The sequence below is a fragment of the Hyaena hyaena genome, unplaced genomic scaffold, assembly GCF_003009895.1.
Source record: "Hyaena hyaena isolate Hyena2069 unplaced genomic scaffold, ASM300989v1 scaffold_459, whole genome shotgun sequence".
NCBI lineage: Eukaryota > Metazoa > Chordata > Mammalia > Carnivora > Hyaenidae > Hyaena > Hyaena hyaena.
Genome location: NW_024081093.1, coordinates 719,552 through 734,172, shown reverse-complemented (window position 1 = coordinate 734,172; position 14,621 = coordinate 719,552). Strand labels below are relative to the sequence as shown.

Sequence of the window (14,621 nt, the reverse complement as noted above, 5' to 3'; positions counted from 1 at the left end):
ACTCTATAAGAAACATAATGGCAATAAATATATCTTTCAGTACTCTAAATGTCAATGGACTAAATGCTCCAATCAAAAGACATGGGGTAACACAATGGATAAGAAAACAGGATCCATCTATATGCTGTTTACAAGAGACCCACTTTAGACCTGAAGACACCTTCAGATTGAAAGCAATAGGATGGAGAGCCATCTATCATGCTAATGATCACCAAAAGAAAGCCAGAGTAGCCATACTTATATCAGACAATCTAGACTTTAAAATAAAGACTGTAACAAGAAATGAAGAAGGGCATTATATCATAATTAAGGGGTCTATCCACCAAGAAGACCTAACAATTGTAAACATTTATCCTCCAAATGTGGAAGCACCCAAATATACAAATCAATCACAGGCATAAACTCATTGATAGTAATACCATAATAGTAGGGGACTTCAACACCCCATTTACAGCAGTCGACAGATCATCTAAACAGAACATCAACAAAGAAACAATGACTTTGAATGACACACTGGACCAGATGAACAGATACATTCAGAACATTTCATCCTAAAGCAGCAGAATATACATTCTTCTCCAGGGCACATGCAACGTTCTCCAGAATAGGCACAAATCAACCCTCAACCAGTACAAAAAGATCGAGATCATATTGTGCACATTTTGAGACCACAGTGCTATGAAACTCAAATCAACCACAAGAAAAAAATCTGGAAAGATAATAAATACTTGGAGACAAAAGAACATCCTGCTAAAGAATGAATGGGCTAACCAAGAAGTTAAAGAGGAAATTAAAAAGTACATGGAAGCCAATGAAAATGAGAACACCACAGCCCAACACCTCTGAGACGCAGCAAAGGGGGTCATAAGAGGGAAGTATAAAGCAATCCAGGCCTTTCTAAAGAAGGAAGAAAGGTGTCAAATACACAACCTAACCTTACACCTCCAACAGCTGGTAAAAAAAATAGCGAATAAAACCCCAAACCAGCAGAAGACAGGAAATAATAAAGATTAGAGCAGAAATCCATGTTATTGAAACCAAAAAAACAGTAGAACACATCAATGAAACCAGAAGCTGGTTCTTTGAAAAAAATTAACAAAATTGATAAACCACTAGCCAATTTGATCATAATTCTATAGCAATAAAGACAGTAAGGGGGCTTTTATTTTTAGGGTATATTCCTTACTCTTTAACTGCTAAAGTTCTTCTTTGGTAGTCTCCAGGACAAATGGGTTGTATACTAAGCTTTTTAAAAGTCTCAGAAAACTGGCTCTGGTATTGAAAAGGAAAGCAGGAAACAAAGCAAGCGTGAAAATCAACAGAACCTACTAGAGACGTAGCCTACAGGTTAGAAGCCAGGGTATGTCTAACGACAACCTGGGGAAACTGAACCTGTGGGGACTGAGATGTGATGGTCACCTGGCTTTGAACTAGGGGTCACTTCCCTCTTCCTGCTTGGAGATCTTCAGTAAGATACAAAAGCCGCTTTTCAAAATTCCATCTACTGAGTTTTTCCCCCAATAGTAACTGTCTCCGCTCATCTCTGCAGGCTAGGGTAGAAGCGCCCAACGTGGGCCCAGGAGAAGCTCATCCAAGCTCTGTCAAAGACAGCGCTGTCTAGGCCTCCCTCAATAAGGGTAGCCGCCCACTGGTGGGGACGGGGCTGCTCCAGTGGGGCCACTTGGTTCGGCAGGAGGCCCGTGGGGAGGTGGCGCATGACCACGGGGCGCACTCTCAGCCTGCCATCCTCCTGCTGGGCTGCTGGCACGTACGGGACTGCCGGCCGCCACCCATGGGTGCTGTCCGAGCTGCTGCAGTAAACACGCACTTCTCCCAAAGCCCGTGCTCTCACCCCAGGGCTGACAGGGGACTGCTGTCCCTCACCAGAGCACCTCGTGCTCCTGGGGCATGGTACCCCCAAAACATGGATCCAGACCACCTCTCAGGAGTTTCAGGGGGAGCATAAAGTTAGTCTCTCCTGATGAATTTATTTTTAATTTTTAAAAAGGTTTTATTTATTTATTTTTAAAGTTTGAGAGGGTGCGAGAGGAGGACGGGCAGAGAGAGGGAGAGAGAGAATGCCAGGCAGGAACTCACAAACCGTGAGACCACAACCTGAGCTGAAATCAAGAGTCAGAAGCTTAACTAACTGAGCCACCCAGGCGCCCCCTATGAACTGCCTTTTTATTCTCCAGGCCTAGAAGAGCACCTGGCACGTGGCGGTCAAGAGGTGTTCGCAGAGTGAATGAGATGAAAGTGGACCAGCTGTGATCCAGACCATTTCCTTGTTCTGTCTTGGCAATTATGCACCGTCAAAGCTAAGTTTAGATTCCAACTGCCACCGTTTCCCTGCTTTTCTGCTAATAATCCTCCTTGGTTTTTATTTTGGGCTCTTATCTTGGAATTTTGGCTTTATTCTGGCTTATCCTTCACTCTAAGTCCTGGTTCTGGAAGGAGCTTGTATAAGCATAGGGGACGAGATGGAGAAGACTTTCAGTCCCCAGCATGCCTGCTGTGAGAACACCTGGTATTTGTCAGACGTGCCCGCTAAGGTGCCGGCGGGCCCTGCACCCCCAGGAGGAGGCAGAGAGCTGGCAGGAGGCGTTGCTGCGCTCAGTGGACCCCTGCTCGGCCCCCACCCTGATCTAAGATGTCTTGTAGATGCTAATGAAGGCCAGGGGGTCCGAGGCCAGGGCAGGGCAGAGAGAGCCCTTGGGCAGCCAAGAGGAGGGGCTGATGTAGGAGATAAAGGCAGGGCTCCTGAGTTTCCCACCTCTGAGAGCCCAGGGTGCAGGGGAGAGGAGTAGAGAGGGTAGTGGGAGGAAGCACACCTGAGTGACAGGTCCTGTCAATTACAAGACTGGATCAGAACACATCTGGGAGCGCTACAAAACGATATGCACTACACACAGGGCAACCATTCAGAGGGCTTGGATTCAACCTGACCCCAAACCCTTCACACACAAAAAGTCCCAGAGCTGTCCCAGGCCCAACTGTACCTGTGCCCAAGCAAAAAAGTAACCCCCAGAACTGTGAACAACTCAAGGCCAAAGGAGTTTTAATGATGTTATAGAAAGTTCTGGCCCTTGAGGACAGAGCTAGTTTGAAAGACAACAGCTTCTCTAGCTTACGAAAACCCTGGTGTGTGTCTCAGGGGGAGTAGGAAGGCCAGACTCCACAGGGGCCCAGAGAGCTGGGGCCTCTGAGCAGCTGTGTGGCTTTGGGCAAGTTTCTTCACTGCTCTGAGCCTTGGTGTCGTCACTGATAACATGGGGATGTCCCCCCCTCCCACCAGGCTGTGGGCGGAAGAAAATGAGACAGTGCATCCAGTGGGCACAGCTAACACAGGCTGGCCCGATGAATGCAAGGACCCCATCCCGTCCCGCGGGCCCTCCGTCTTACAGCCACATGTGAAACATACGGGAGGCGTCTGCATGCCTAAGAGCCTCCGTGGCACTTTGCACTGCTCACTTGGGATCCTGCAAGATATTTTCATTCCTCTTCCCTCTAGATGCATGAGAGCAGGTATGGAATGCAAATACAGCCCAAGGACGGCCTCCATCTTTGTCTACATCTTATCATCGAAACATGCAGTCTCCCTCTCCCCGAGACATCGGACGCGAATGGAGCGGCCTCGACATCCAGTTTGCGTCCCGAGATGAAGTCAGGGACAGTTAGATACCCTGTCTCCCACGTGGTCTCAAACCAAGAATGACGATGCCTTTTACAGAAGGGAAAACCAACTTGATTGCTGCTGCGGGGGGAGAGTTCTCTCATCCCTAAGCGGTGACCAGGGCCACAGAAGTCCCAGACTCACCAGGGCTTGCAGCTTGGGGCAGTGCACAGAGAGCTGGGCGAGCGTGCTGTCGGTTATCTGCAGAGAGACATGCGGGGTCAGTGTGGCTCCTACGCCAGAACTTAACACCCAATTTTGGTTCCTCCTGAACGTGAGAATCAAAAGGTGTAAAACAACGAAAAACTCATCGCAGGCACCCTCAGGCCGGGAGCTCCTCTCACTGCTGACAACCTCCAGTGTGCCCGCTCCTGCAGTCACAAAGCTGCTTTTCTGCCTCTCCTCTGGTGCCCCAAGAGGGCCCAGGGACAGGGGACAGAAAGGAAGCAGGTAAGGGGGGGTTCCCCACGGTTCTACTCCATAGTCACCTCATCACTGGGCATGCAAGCTTATTTCTCCTTCAGTTCTCTGAAACATATATGGCTTTTAATGTTTGGCCAAAAAAAAAAAAAAAAAGGAGCTACCTTGAACATCTCAGCTGTAGCTCTGATGGCTGAGAATAGCCCAAGTTCATGCATCCCATGGTCATGGCCCTTACGGGTTCCTGAGACACACACTGGGGTGGGTAGGGTGCAGACCACAGCCAGGTGGGGTGTCTGCCCATGCCCGGCTGTCAGGACAGAGGGGGAGCCCTACACAGCATGTCAGGAGTCTACTCACCAGGATGCATTCTTCAAGATCCATCTTCTCCAGATCATGGCAATTCTGAAAAAAATCCACAAAACCACCCCCACCATGTGGTGAGTGGTCAGGACAGCACTGGTGCTGCGCCCTGTCCCTCTGAGTACCAGCCCAGTGTCCTGTTCTCTTCCATGAAGGAAGGCGCCCTGTCCCTCTGAGGACCGGCCCAGTGTCCTCTTCTCTTCCATGAAGGAAGGCGCCCTGTCCCTCTGAGGACCGGCCCAGTGTCCTCTTCTCTTCCATGAAGGAGCCCGCCCTGCCCCTAGGCTGAGCTGGCACTTCTGAGCAAGTGCCCTGTGAATCACACTCCCTTCAGAAATGGGAAGGTGGCCATCCTGGGCTCCTCTCCTCCTCTCACCTGGAAAGGTAGTGGCCTCCCCCCTCCTAGTGGCTCACGGATATAATCTGTACACTTTAGCCACAGACAAGGCTCTGGGAAGGCATGGGCATGGGGCGCTCAGGCACAGTGTGGACGGGTGAGGATTAGGGTAGGAGGAAGGGAGTGTATCACCATCCCCAGAAGCTCATGGGTTCCCAGCAGCAGGCCCCGGGGACCTCCATGATGGCCGCCGTCTGCAGGGTGACGGGGAAAAGGGAGGGGAGGCAGAGCACAGCTCACTAGAGGAGGCTCCTGGGAGGCACAGTCAGGGTTTGCAGGAGGAAGGCCAAGTCCTGCCAGGGAGGAAGTTCTCCTCACCATGCTCCCAACTGACCAAGTGACAGTGAGGTCTAGACTGCTCTGGAACCTTCTAGAGGACCCCCTTAGCTTTCCGAGCCAACAGGAAAGCACACCCCGAGGACTCTATTCTACCCAGCACCTCTCCTCTGATGGCACACATATTTTGCACATTCCAAAACCACTGTGAGTCCTTTGCAAATGAGGGAGGTGAATTAGTTTGGTTTTGCTTTTAGAAACCTCTGCCTTACCCGAGCTAAAAGCGTAAAGCCTGCATCAGTCAAATGGGAACATCGGGCAGCCTCCAAAATCCTGGGATACGCAGCGCACGGGAGGAAAAGGCAGTGACTGGTTAACCACAGAAACACATACTTCATGATGCACACTCTCGACTTTATTCTGCTGACACACCCCTGCTTCTGGAACAGTCCTGAGGACAGCTGTCCCCTGCACAGACGAAGGGGAAGGAGGAGCAAGAAGAAATGTGGGCTTCCCCTAAGTCCCAAAGTTCCAGCCCCAACTTGGGTAGCAGCCCAGCAATCTCTCCACAATACCGGGTCGTTGTTGCTGTGTCATTTTCAAGTATTATTCCAGTATTTGTTGACTCTTTTTTATAAGCAGGGATCAAACTCACAACCCTGAGATCAAGACCTCAGCCGACATTAAGAGTCAGACACCTAACCAGCTGAGCCCCCCATATTTGTTGACTTTTAAACACAATTAAAATGAACTTTTACTCAACAAAATCATCTTGATATATACTGGATTTAGTGAAATCCCCAGTTAGCTTTCTTGCAGCCAATGAAAAACATGGATTGATTCTCCATACCCATGCTTAACAGGGTCGGAGGAATAAATAACATTTTAAAGTTAAATACGCCCTTGTAGCAGTAATTCTGACCACCTTCTGACCAGTTTTGATCATCCACATTCCTTCTACTATTTAAAAATATCAAAATTACCCAGGATCATCCCTAATGCAAAAGACAACAACAGACAATGCTTAGAAGATGTGAAACTGCTGGAAGCAGGAGAAACGGGTCAGTTTCACGGACAAATAAATAACAAAAGAAGAATCTTTTTCCGCCTCTTGCACAGGGGTTAAGATTGCTGGCTCTGAGGTCAAAGTTTCAAGTTCAAACTCTACTTTTACTTCCTCCTCATCATGCGACCCCTTATAGTATGTGATTTTCTTTGAGTCCTGGTTTCTCCTCTGCCAAGTAAGTGAGAATAACAGCGCCTATTCTCCTAGAGATGTGGGGATGGCTGAATGAGATACCCATGTAGGAGTTCAACTGATGTCAGCGTCAGCATTTGGGTGCCATTATTAAAGTTTTCATAGTCACGGTACTATTGGAAAGTCAGAAAACCAATCATTATTTGTTAAAAACAAGACATCCTTCTGCTAGAGAAGGTGATGAATAAGGAGACTGTGATCTCTCCCCCACTTCTGTCCACTTAGCAACCGGCCTGGAGGAGACTCTGGGAGCATCTGGACGTGAGGCTACCCTTCTGACCCCAGCAGACCACCCTGACGTCAGCATCCTAACAGGATGAGGCAAATCGGGCGCGCACACGTGTCCAGTCCACAAGACTCACGGTGCAGCCTCCCTGGCGGCCGCGGGCAGCTTCGTGTCCTCCCGTCCATCCCTAAGTGAGCCGGATGGCGCCCGGTCCCGCCCCAACCCCTCTCACCAGCCGGCGAGAGCACAAGCACCGGCTCCTGCACCGCCACCTCCCCCTTCCTGCGGGAGGGCCCCCCCGCCAGTCGGGCCAGGCACTCACTGGAGTCGCGGGCAGTTGAGAGCCAGGGCCGTGAGGGAGGCGTCTGTGAGGTTGCTGCAGCCGGACAGGCACAGGGCCTGCAGCCGATGGCAGCCGCGGCAGATGTGCACCACCCCTTCGTCCGTCACGCGCTGCGGAAACCCAGGCAGGGAGGGCCGTCAGGAGGCGGCGGCGCCAGCCACTGCCGCTCGTCCGCTGACTCACTGACACGACACAGGGCGAAGCCCAGGGTGGACACGCGCTCGTTACCCTGGCACCGCGCTAGCGAGATTCCATTTTCCGACCCAGAGTTCATTTGATTTTTTTTTTTTTTCAGGGAAAATTTATAAACTTGTGTGACAAATCAGATTAAAGGGCTCGAAAGACTTGCCCGGTTAAGTGACAGAATAATTTTTGGTTGAATTTCTACAGACTAAGGCTTTAAATATCTACCGTATAAGGTCATGTATGTATATGTTTATAAAACGCCCTCAAATGGTTCAGACAATAGCAAGTGAAAGGACTCGCGGCCTGAGGGACTGTAAGGTGCACATTCACATCCCGTGGGGGTCCCCTGGCCCTGCTCCCCTCCAGCAGCTCAGGCTCTTAACACCCAACAGCGCCCAGCAGGTCATTATTTGTCCAGAAGACGGTTCTCCTCCATCTCCCACCCACAAGGCTTCCAACGGCTTCTATGATTCACTCACTCAGCAGCGAGTGTAGGCAATTCCTCTTACTTTCCTCAGCTTCCGGCCCAGGCAGCCGGGAGGAGGTGGCAGGCGTCCTGGACGGCACCGACAATGGCGGTGCCTCACACCTCGGCCTTGCCTTTATCCTTTATTTTTCAAAGCGCTGTCACACTGGTCATTTCGCTTTACCCGCTGCGATGTGAGAAGCGTCACGATCCCCATTTTAGGATTAAAAAAAAAAAAAAACACCCTAAAACACCGAGACTTTACCATGAATTTGTTCAGGTCACAGTGACTAGTTCACACAATTCCTGAGATCTTAAAAGAAACCAAGACCCCAATTTTAGGGGGAAATGTCAGTGGCTTTGTATCGGCCATTTGGTTTCCGCGTCTTGTGGCAAACCCGCAGGTCCCGTGAGGACGCAACAGGAAACCTGGGCGCCTGGAGGCGGGGCCTGCGCCGACCCCCTGGGGAGGGGCGGGGCGTGGGCGGGAGGCGCTCACGTGACCTACCGAGCAGGACTGCAAGTTGAGACTCACGAGCTCGTGGCAGTAATTCTGAATGTGCTTCAGGGCTTCATCTTCTAACTGAGGGGACAGAGAACACAAGGGGGGGAACCAGCTGAGGGAACAGGGGCGACCCGGGAGAGACGGCAGCGGCGTCGCCCGCCGGGACGCACCCGCGAGCCGGACTGCCGCGCCCCCTCAGCCCCTCGGTACCTGGGTGCAGCCCCGCAGGAGCAGGGCTTTCAGGCCCCGACAGCCCCGCACCAGCGCCTCGACGCCGTCCTTCGTGATCTGGTCACACCAAGACAGGTTGAGGTACTCCAGGCCTCGGCAGCCCTCGCTGCGGGAACGAGAGACGGCGGGCGCGTGGGCATCCCCGCCCCCACACAGCCCACTTCCCGGTGTGACAAGCCGCGCGGGGGACAGCGAATCTCGGTGACCCGAGCCTCCTCTTTTCTTGCTCCAATGGGACCGTTAGAAAGGTTTGCTCATAGGCTTGGGCGTTTCTCCCGATGGCAGGTACTCTTACCTGATCCCCTTCAGGGAGCTGTTTGTTATGGACACACAGGAAGTCAGATCCAGATGTTTCAGCTTGGAACAGAATCTGCTAAGGCTATAACACGTGCTGGAAAAGAGCAGACACACTAAAGATATTTTCAACCATGTTTCTCTCCCCTCACGCTCCCCAGAGTCAATTCGCCACCGAACTCATTCTCATTCCTTACCTGTCAGTGATTTTGGTGCAACCATTGAGGTTTAAATGTTCGATGTTTCGGCAGTTCTGGGCAAAGGTCCTAAAAAAAGAAAACATTTAAAAGCTCCCTGGACGGCCACTAGAGGGCGCGGGTCACCGCTCATATTTACAGCCGTGCTCCTCAAGCTTAAAGTTTTGTTTTGTTGTGCAAGCAACACTTAGCATGAGATTTACTCTCCGCACACTTCAAGAGTATAATGTGTTACTGTTGGCCGGGCGGACCGGTGCTCCCCAAACGTTAACGTACACGTGAAACAGCTGGGGTTCTTCCCGCAGTGCAGAGCCTCACCGTCCCGCTAAGCAAACTGCTTAATGGTCTGCATTTCTGTTTTCTTTCCTTTCCTTCTTTTTCCTTTTTCTTCCTTCCCTTCCCTTTCTCTCCTTCTTTTCCTTCCTTCCTTTCCTTCTTTCTTCCTTTTCTTTCTTTCCCTCTCTCTCTTTCATGATTGTCTGCATTTCTAAAAGACTCCTCAGTGCTGCTGCTCTGGAGACTACGCTTTGAGAAGCAAAGCCTGACTGACTACATGTCAGTCGTAATCCTCCTTCATTCCACTCCTTGGTGGGTTGACATCTTAGGACGGAGACCTGGCTCCTCATTACTTCTCTCTCGAGAAAAATCAGCTGGAGGCAAGGGGGCCGAATCTTTCTTGTACTGTGCCATGCTGTCATTTGGTTATTTGAGAGCCTTTCTGGAGAAACCATCTTTGGCCACTGATAGGGTTGGTAGTTGATCTGTATGAAGAAGTATCCAGTTACTGATGATGCTCAGTATTATTATTCCTCAACAATTTGCAGGTTGGCAGCAAGGCCAGAAGTGGAAAAGTAAATATCCCTTACTCTCCACTTACTCCTTAACATATTCAGCAAGGAACAGCTCAGGTCATCTGAGATCCAGCTTGAATGTATCTTTAGGGTTGAGTCCCGAGTCTTCTATACAGTAACCAAATGTCTCTAAAACCCAGCATCAAGCCAGATGTCACTCTTATCTGCTCCTTCTGCCCTGCTATGGTGCTATGGAACTGAGCTAGAGCCTGATGGAATCCCATAGTTGAAGATAAGGAGCCTAAAGTCTGACCCAGGTGATTAGGGTTATCAGATAAGAGTACTGGAACACAGAGAACTTTACAGGGTTCCCCTGAAGAATTCAGTAGAATTTTAGTCAGAGCACATATATGTGGGAGCTACCCAAAGCCAGGGAGAGCATCATTAAAAATCATCAGAGGGAGCAGCAGCCGGAGCTCACCCAGAGCCAGGAAAGTTCCCATTCCCGCAAGCCAACAATGAAAAACATCTTAATCTGTGGGACACCGGGCAGAACACTGAGACATTATTGCTTCAGGTATACCCTTAGCCCTTGACAAAATACCACTTCAGTCCAGTTTCTTTTTAAAAATGTAGAGCGTTGAAAAGAACTATGTCTGAATAATTCAACTGTGTCCAGAACAAAACTCAAGACTATTTACAGGAATACAAAATATTCTGCAACCACAATAAAACTCATGATGTCTGGCATTGAACAAAAAGTTGCCATGCATTCAAAGAAGGAAAATACATCCATAATGAGGACAAAATTTCAATCAAAGCTGACCCAGAACTGACACAACTATTAGAGATAGCATGCAAAGACATTAAAAGTTACTACAACTGTGTTCTCTAGAATACTGTTCTGTGGCACTACCTGAAGGTTAAACTTGTTATGTTTATTAAATATGCTATGTAGAGACATAAGGGGTATTTTTAAAGACCCAAATTAAGCTTTCGGACAATGGCTGATAGAAATTTCCTGGATGGGATTAGCAGCAGGTTAGACACTGTGGAAGAAAAGATTGGTGATCTTGGAGACACAGCTATAGACACTACCCAAAATGAAACACGGAAAGAAAATAAGAAAAGATAAAAAGAACGGAGCATGAATGAGCTGTGGGACAGCTTCAAGTAACCTAATACACATGTGACTAGGAGTCCCTAAGGAATAGGGAGATTGGGGGGATTGGAGTGGATATCTGAAAAAGTACTGTCCAGATTTTCTCCAAAATTTATGAAAACTATAAACCTACAGATCCAAGAAACTCAAAGAATTCCAAGTGCAAGAAATATGAAGAAAAATACATCAAGACATATCATAACCAAATTGGCCAAGAGCAGTGATAGAATAATCTTAAAAGCAACCAGAAAAAAGAACATTATGTACACAGAAAGAAAACTAAGGGTGACAGAAGATTTCTCATTGGTAACAAAATAGCAAGAAAACAGAGGAACAGCTTCTTTAAAATGTGGAAAATAAAAAACTGTCAACAAAATTCTATGCCAAACAAAAATATTTCTCAAAACTCAAGGAAAAATAACAGTTTTTTCAGACATAGAAGAACTGAAAGAGAATTGGTATGATATGTTTAGTTTTAAATTTACTCTCGCAGGAGCACCTGGGTGGCTCAGTCGGTTAAGCGTCCGACTTCTGCTCTGGTCATGATCTCACTGTTCTTGGGTTTTAGCCCTGTTTTGGGCTCTGTGCTGACAGCTAGCTCAGAGCCTGGAGCCTGTTTCAGATTCTGTGTCTCCCTCTCTCTCTGACCCTCCCTTGCTCACGCTGTCTCTCTCTTTCAGGAAAAAAAAAAAAAAGAAAAAGAAACCAACTTTAAGTATAAAAATACAAATCAGTGGAAAGCAAAAGAATGGAAAAACATATGCCATGCCAACACTAATCAAAGAAAGCTGGAGGGTCTACATAATATCAGACAACGTAGAACTCACAGCAAAGAATACTACCAGAGACAAAAGAAGGCCATGTGATAATGAAATACTGGTCAATTCATCATAAAGGCAAAGCAACCCTAAATGTTTATATACCTTCAAAATCTTGATCTTCAAAATAAATGAAGAAATAAAATGACAGAACTGCAAGGAGAAACAAAAACAAAATTATAGGCAGAAATTTCAATGTAACTCTGTTGATCAAACAAGAAGTCAGAAAATCAGTACAGATATAAAAGACTGGATCAATACTCTCAATCGACTTGATCTAACTGATATTTATAGAACACTCCACCCAACAGCAGTTCAAGTCCATATGAACATTTACCAAGACAGACTATATTCTTGGCTACAAAACAAGTTCCAATAAAATTAAAAAGATTCAAGTCATATAAAGTATCACAATAGAATTAAAGTAGTAATCAATAACTTAAAAATCTGGAAAATGCCCAAATATTTAGAAACTAATTAATACACTTGGTCAAAGAAGAAATCAAAAGAGAAATAGAATATAGTTTTAATGGAATGAAAATGCAAACACAGAATTCAAATGTGTGAAATGCCATTAAATCAGTACTTCAGGAGAAATTTATAGCACTAACCTCTTCTAGTAAAGGGAAATAAGTCTCAAATGGATGACTTGAATTTCCATGTTAAGAAACTAGAAGAAAGAAGATCAAATGTAACCCAAAGTAAACAAAAGAAAAGGATGAAAGATTGGAGTATAAATCAATGCAGCAGCAAAAAGAAAAATAATGAAAAAAAATCAACAAAACCCAGAGTTGGTTCTTTGTGAGTATCATTAAAATTAATAAACCTGAAGCCAGGATGACTACAGCGGGGAGAAAGCACAAGAGGGAAAATACCCATACCTATTAACCAACATCAGGAATAAAGTGAGGAGGTATCACTGCAGATTTTACAATATTAAAATGATAATCAGAAGGTGGGGATGTCTAGTTGGCTCAGTCAGTAGAGCATGTGACTTTTGATCTCAGTGTTGTGAGTTTGAGCCCCATGTTGGAGGTAGGGTTTACTTAAATAAATAAATAAAATAAGAAGAAAAGATATTATTAACAACTTTATGACTATAAATTTAAGAACTTAGATGAAACGGGCAAAATCTTTGAAAGATAAAAATTATACCAAAGGTTGCTCAAGAAGGAATAGAAAACATGAAGAGTTCTACATATATTAAATAAATAGAATTTGTAGTTAAAAACCTGAAAAAGAAACATACAGGCCCAGATGGCCTCAATGGTGAATTCTACCAAACATTTAAGGAGAAAATAATAATAAAATTCTATTTAAATTCTTCCAAAATCCTGAAGGGGAGGAAACACTTCTCAATTCATTATATGAGGCCAGTATTACTTGATACCCAAATCAGACAAAAAAAATAACAAGAAAAGAAAACCAAAGGTGCGCCTGGGTGCCTTAGTCGGTTAAGCGTCTGACTTTCGCTTAGGTCATGATCTCGCGGTTTGTGGGTTCGAGCCCCGCTTCTGTTTCTGTGCTGACTGCCAGCTCAGAGCCTGGAGCCTATTTCAGAGTCTGTATCTCCCTCTCTCTCTGACCCTCCCCTGCTCACACTGTCTCTCTCTCTCTCTCTCTCTCCTAGAAATTAAAAAAAAAAGAAAGAAAGAAAACCAAAGAACTATATCCCTCGTGAACATAGAAGCAAAAAAATTAACACAATTTTAGCAAATAGAACACACCAATATATAAAAAATATAATACATGAGGATTCAAACAGTGTTTATCCAAGGAACGGAAAGTGGGTTTAACATTCAAAAATCACCCGATGTAATTCACCACGCTAACTAAATAAGAAAAACCATACAATGATCTAAACAACACAGAAAACAAATTTGACAAAATCTAACACCCACACTCAATTGAAAAGAAAAACCCTCAGCCAACTAGAAATAGAAGAAAATGTCCCCAATTTGATGATCATCAGCAAAAAAGTCTATAGTTAACACCATATTTGGATGCCTTCCCCCTAAGCTCACAGACTGGCTACGAAGTCTGTTTTCACTATTTCTATTCAACACTGTACTAGAGATTTTAGCTAGTGTAACTAGGCAAGAATAAGAAAAGGCACTGATTGGAAACAAAGAAGAAAGTCTATCTTTGATGATAGGTGACATGATTGTTTATGCAGAAAATCCAAAGTAGCAAACAAATAGCTACGGAAAGGTCTATTAAGGTTTAAGGACAAATGATCAATGTACAAAAATCAATAGTATTTCTGTTTACTGACAATGAAGAATCAAAAATTGAAACAAAAAATACCACTTACAATAATATTTCATAACACAGATAAATATGACAGAAGATGTGTATAATTGTAATACTAGAAACTATGAAACATGCTGAAAGAAATTTTAACACACCTAACTATATGGAGAGATGTACCATGTTCATGAGTTGGAAGACTCAATACTGTTAAGATGTCAGTTCTCCCCAAATTGATCTATGGATTCAGCATCATCTCAAATCAAGATCCTGGAAAAAGTTTTTTTGTAGAAATTGACAAGCTGATTGTATAATTTATATGAAAATGCAATGGGTCTAGAACAGCCAAAACAATTTTGAAAAGAATAAAGTGGATCTCACTCAAAACAATTATGTTGAGTGAAAGAGGCCAGGCAAAAAAGGAGTACATACTGCATAATTACATAAAAGCTTTTGAAAATTCAAACAAACCTATAGTACCAGAGAGCAGATCAGTGGTTGTCTAGCAGTGGGGCAGACACAGGGTAGGAGGGAGGGAGGGATTATAAAGGCACTTGAGGAAACTTTCATGGGACGTGTCTATGTTCATTATTTTGATTACCGTTGGTTCTATGGGTGTATGTGTGTGTGTATATATATGTGTGTATATATGCCTAAAATGATCAAATCATACCCTTTAAGTACATACAGTTTACTGTATCTCAATTATATCTCAATAAAGCTGTTAAAAATCCACAGGACTTCATAGATAATGATAGAGGAAGA

The 14,621-nt window shown here is 45.7% G+C and overlaps 1 protein-coding gene across 4 annotated transcripts in view; it reads right to left on the bottom strand.

The window, feature by feature from the left end:
• FBXL2 (F-box and leucine rich repeat protein 2) overlaps positions 1-14,621 on the bottom strand; it is a 118,509-nt gene that overhangs the window by 17,809 nt on the left and 86,079 nt on the right. The window contains exons 6-13 of one of the 4 annotated variants that reach the window (XM_039253744.1): positions 8,836-8,904; positions 8,640-8,735; positions 8,324-8,450; positions 8,117-8,191; positions 6,936-7,066; positions 5,402-5,597; positions 4,454-4,498; positions 3,818-3,874 (exon numbers count right to left, since the gene is read on the bottom strand). In XM_039253744.1, the coding sequence (XP_039109675.1) occupies positions 3,818-3,874; positions 4,454-4,498; positions 5,402-5,597; positions 6,936-7,066; positions 8,117-8,191; positions 8,324-8,450; positions 8,640-8,735; positions 8,836-8,904 (796 nt within the window). Of the gene's footprint in view, positions 1-3,817; positions 3,875-4,453; positions 4,499-5,401; positions 5,598-6,935; positions 7,067-8,116; positions 8,192-8,323; positions 8,451-8,639; positions 8,755-8,835; positions 8,905-14,621 lie in introns of all 4 variants that reach the window. The other 3 variants (XM_039253745.1, XM_039253746.1, XM_039253747.1) reach the window with 3 other exon arrangements.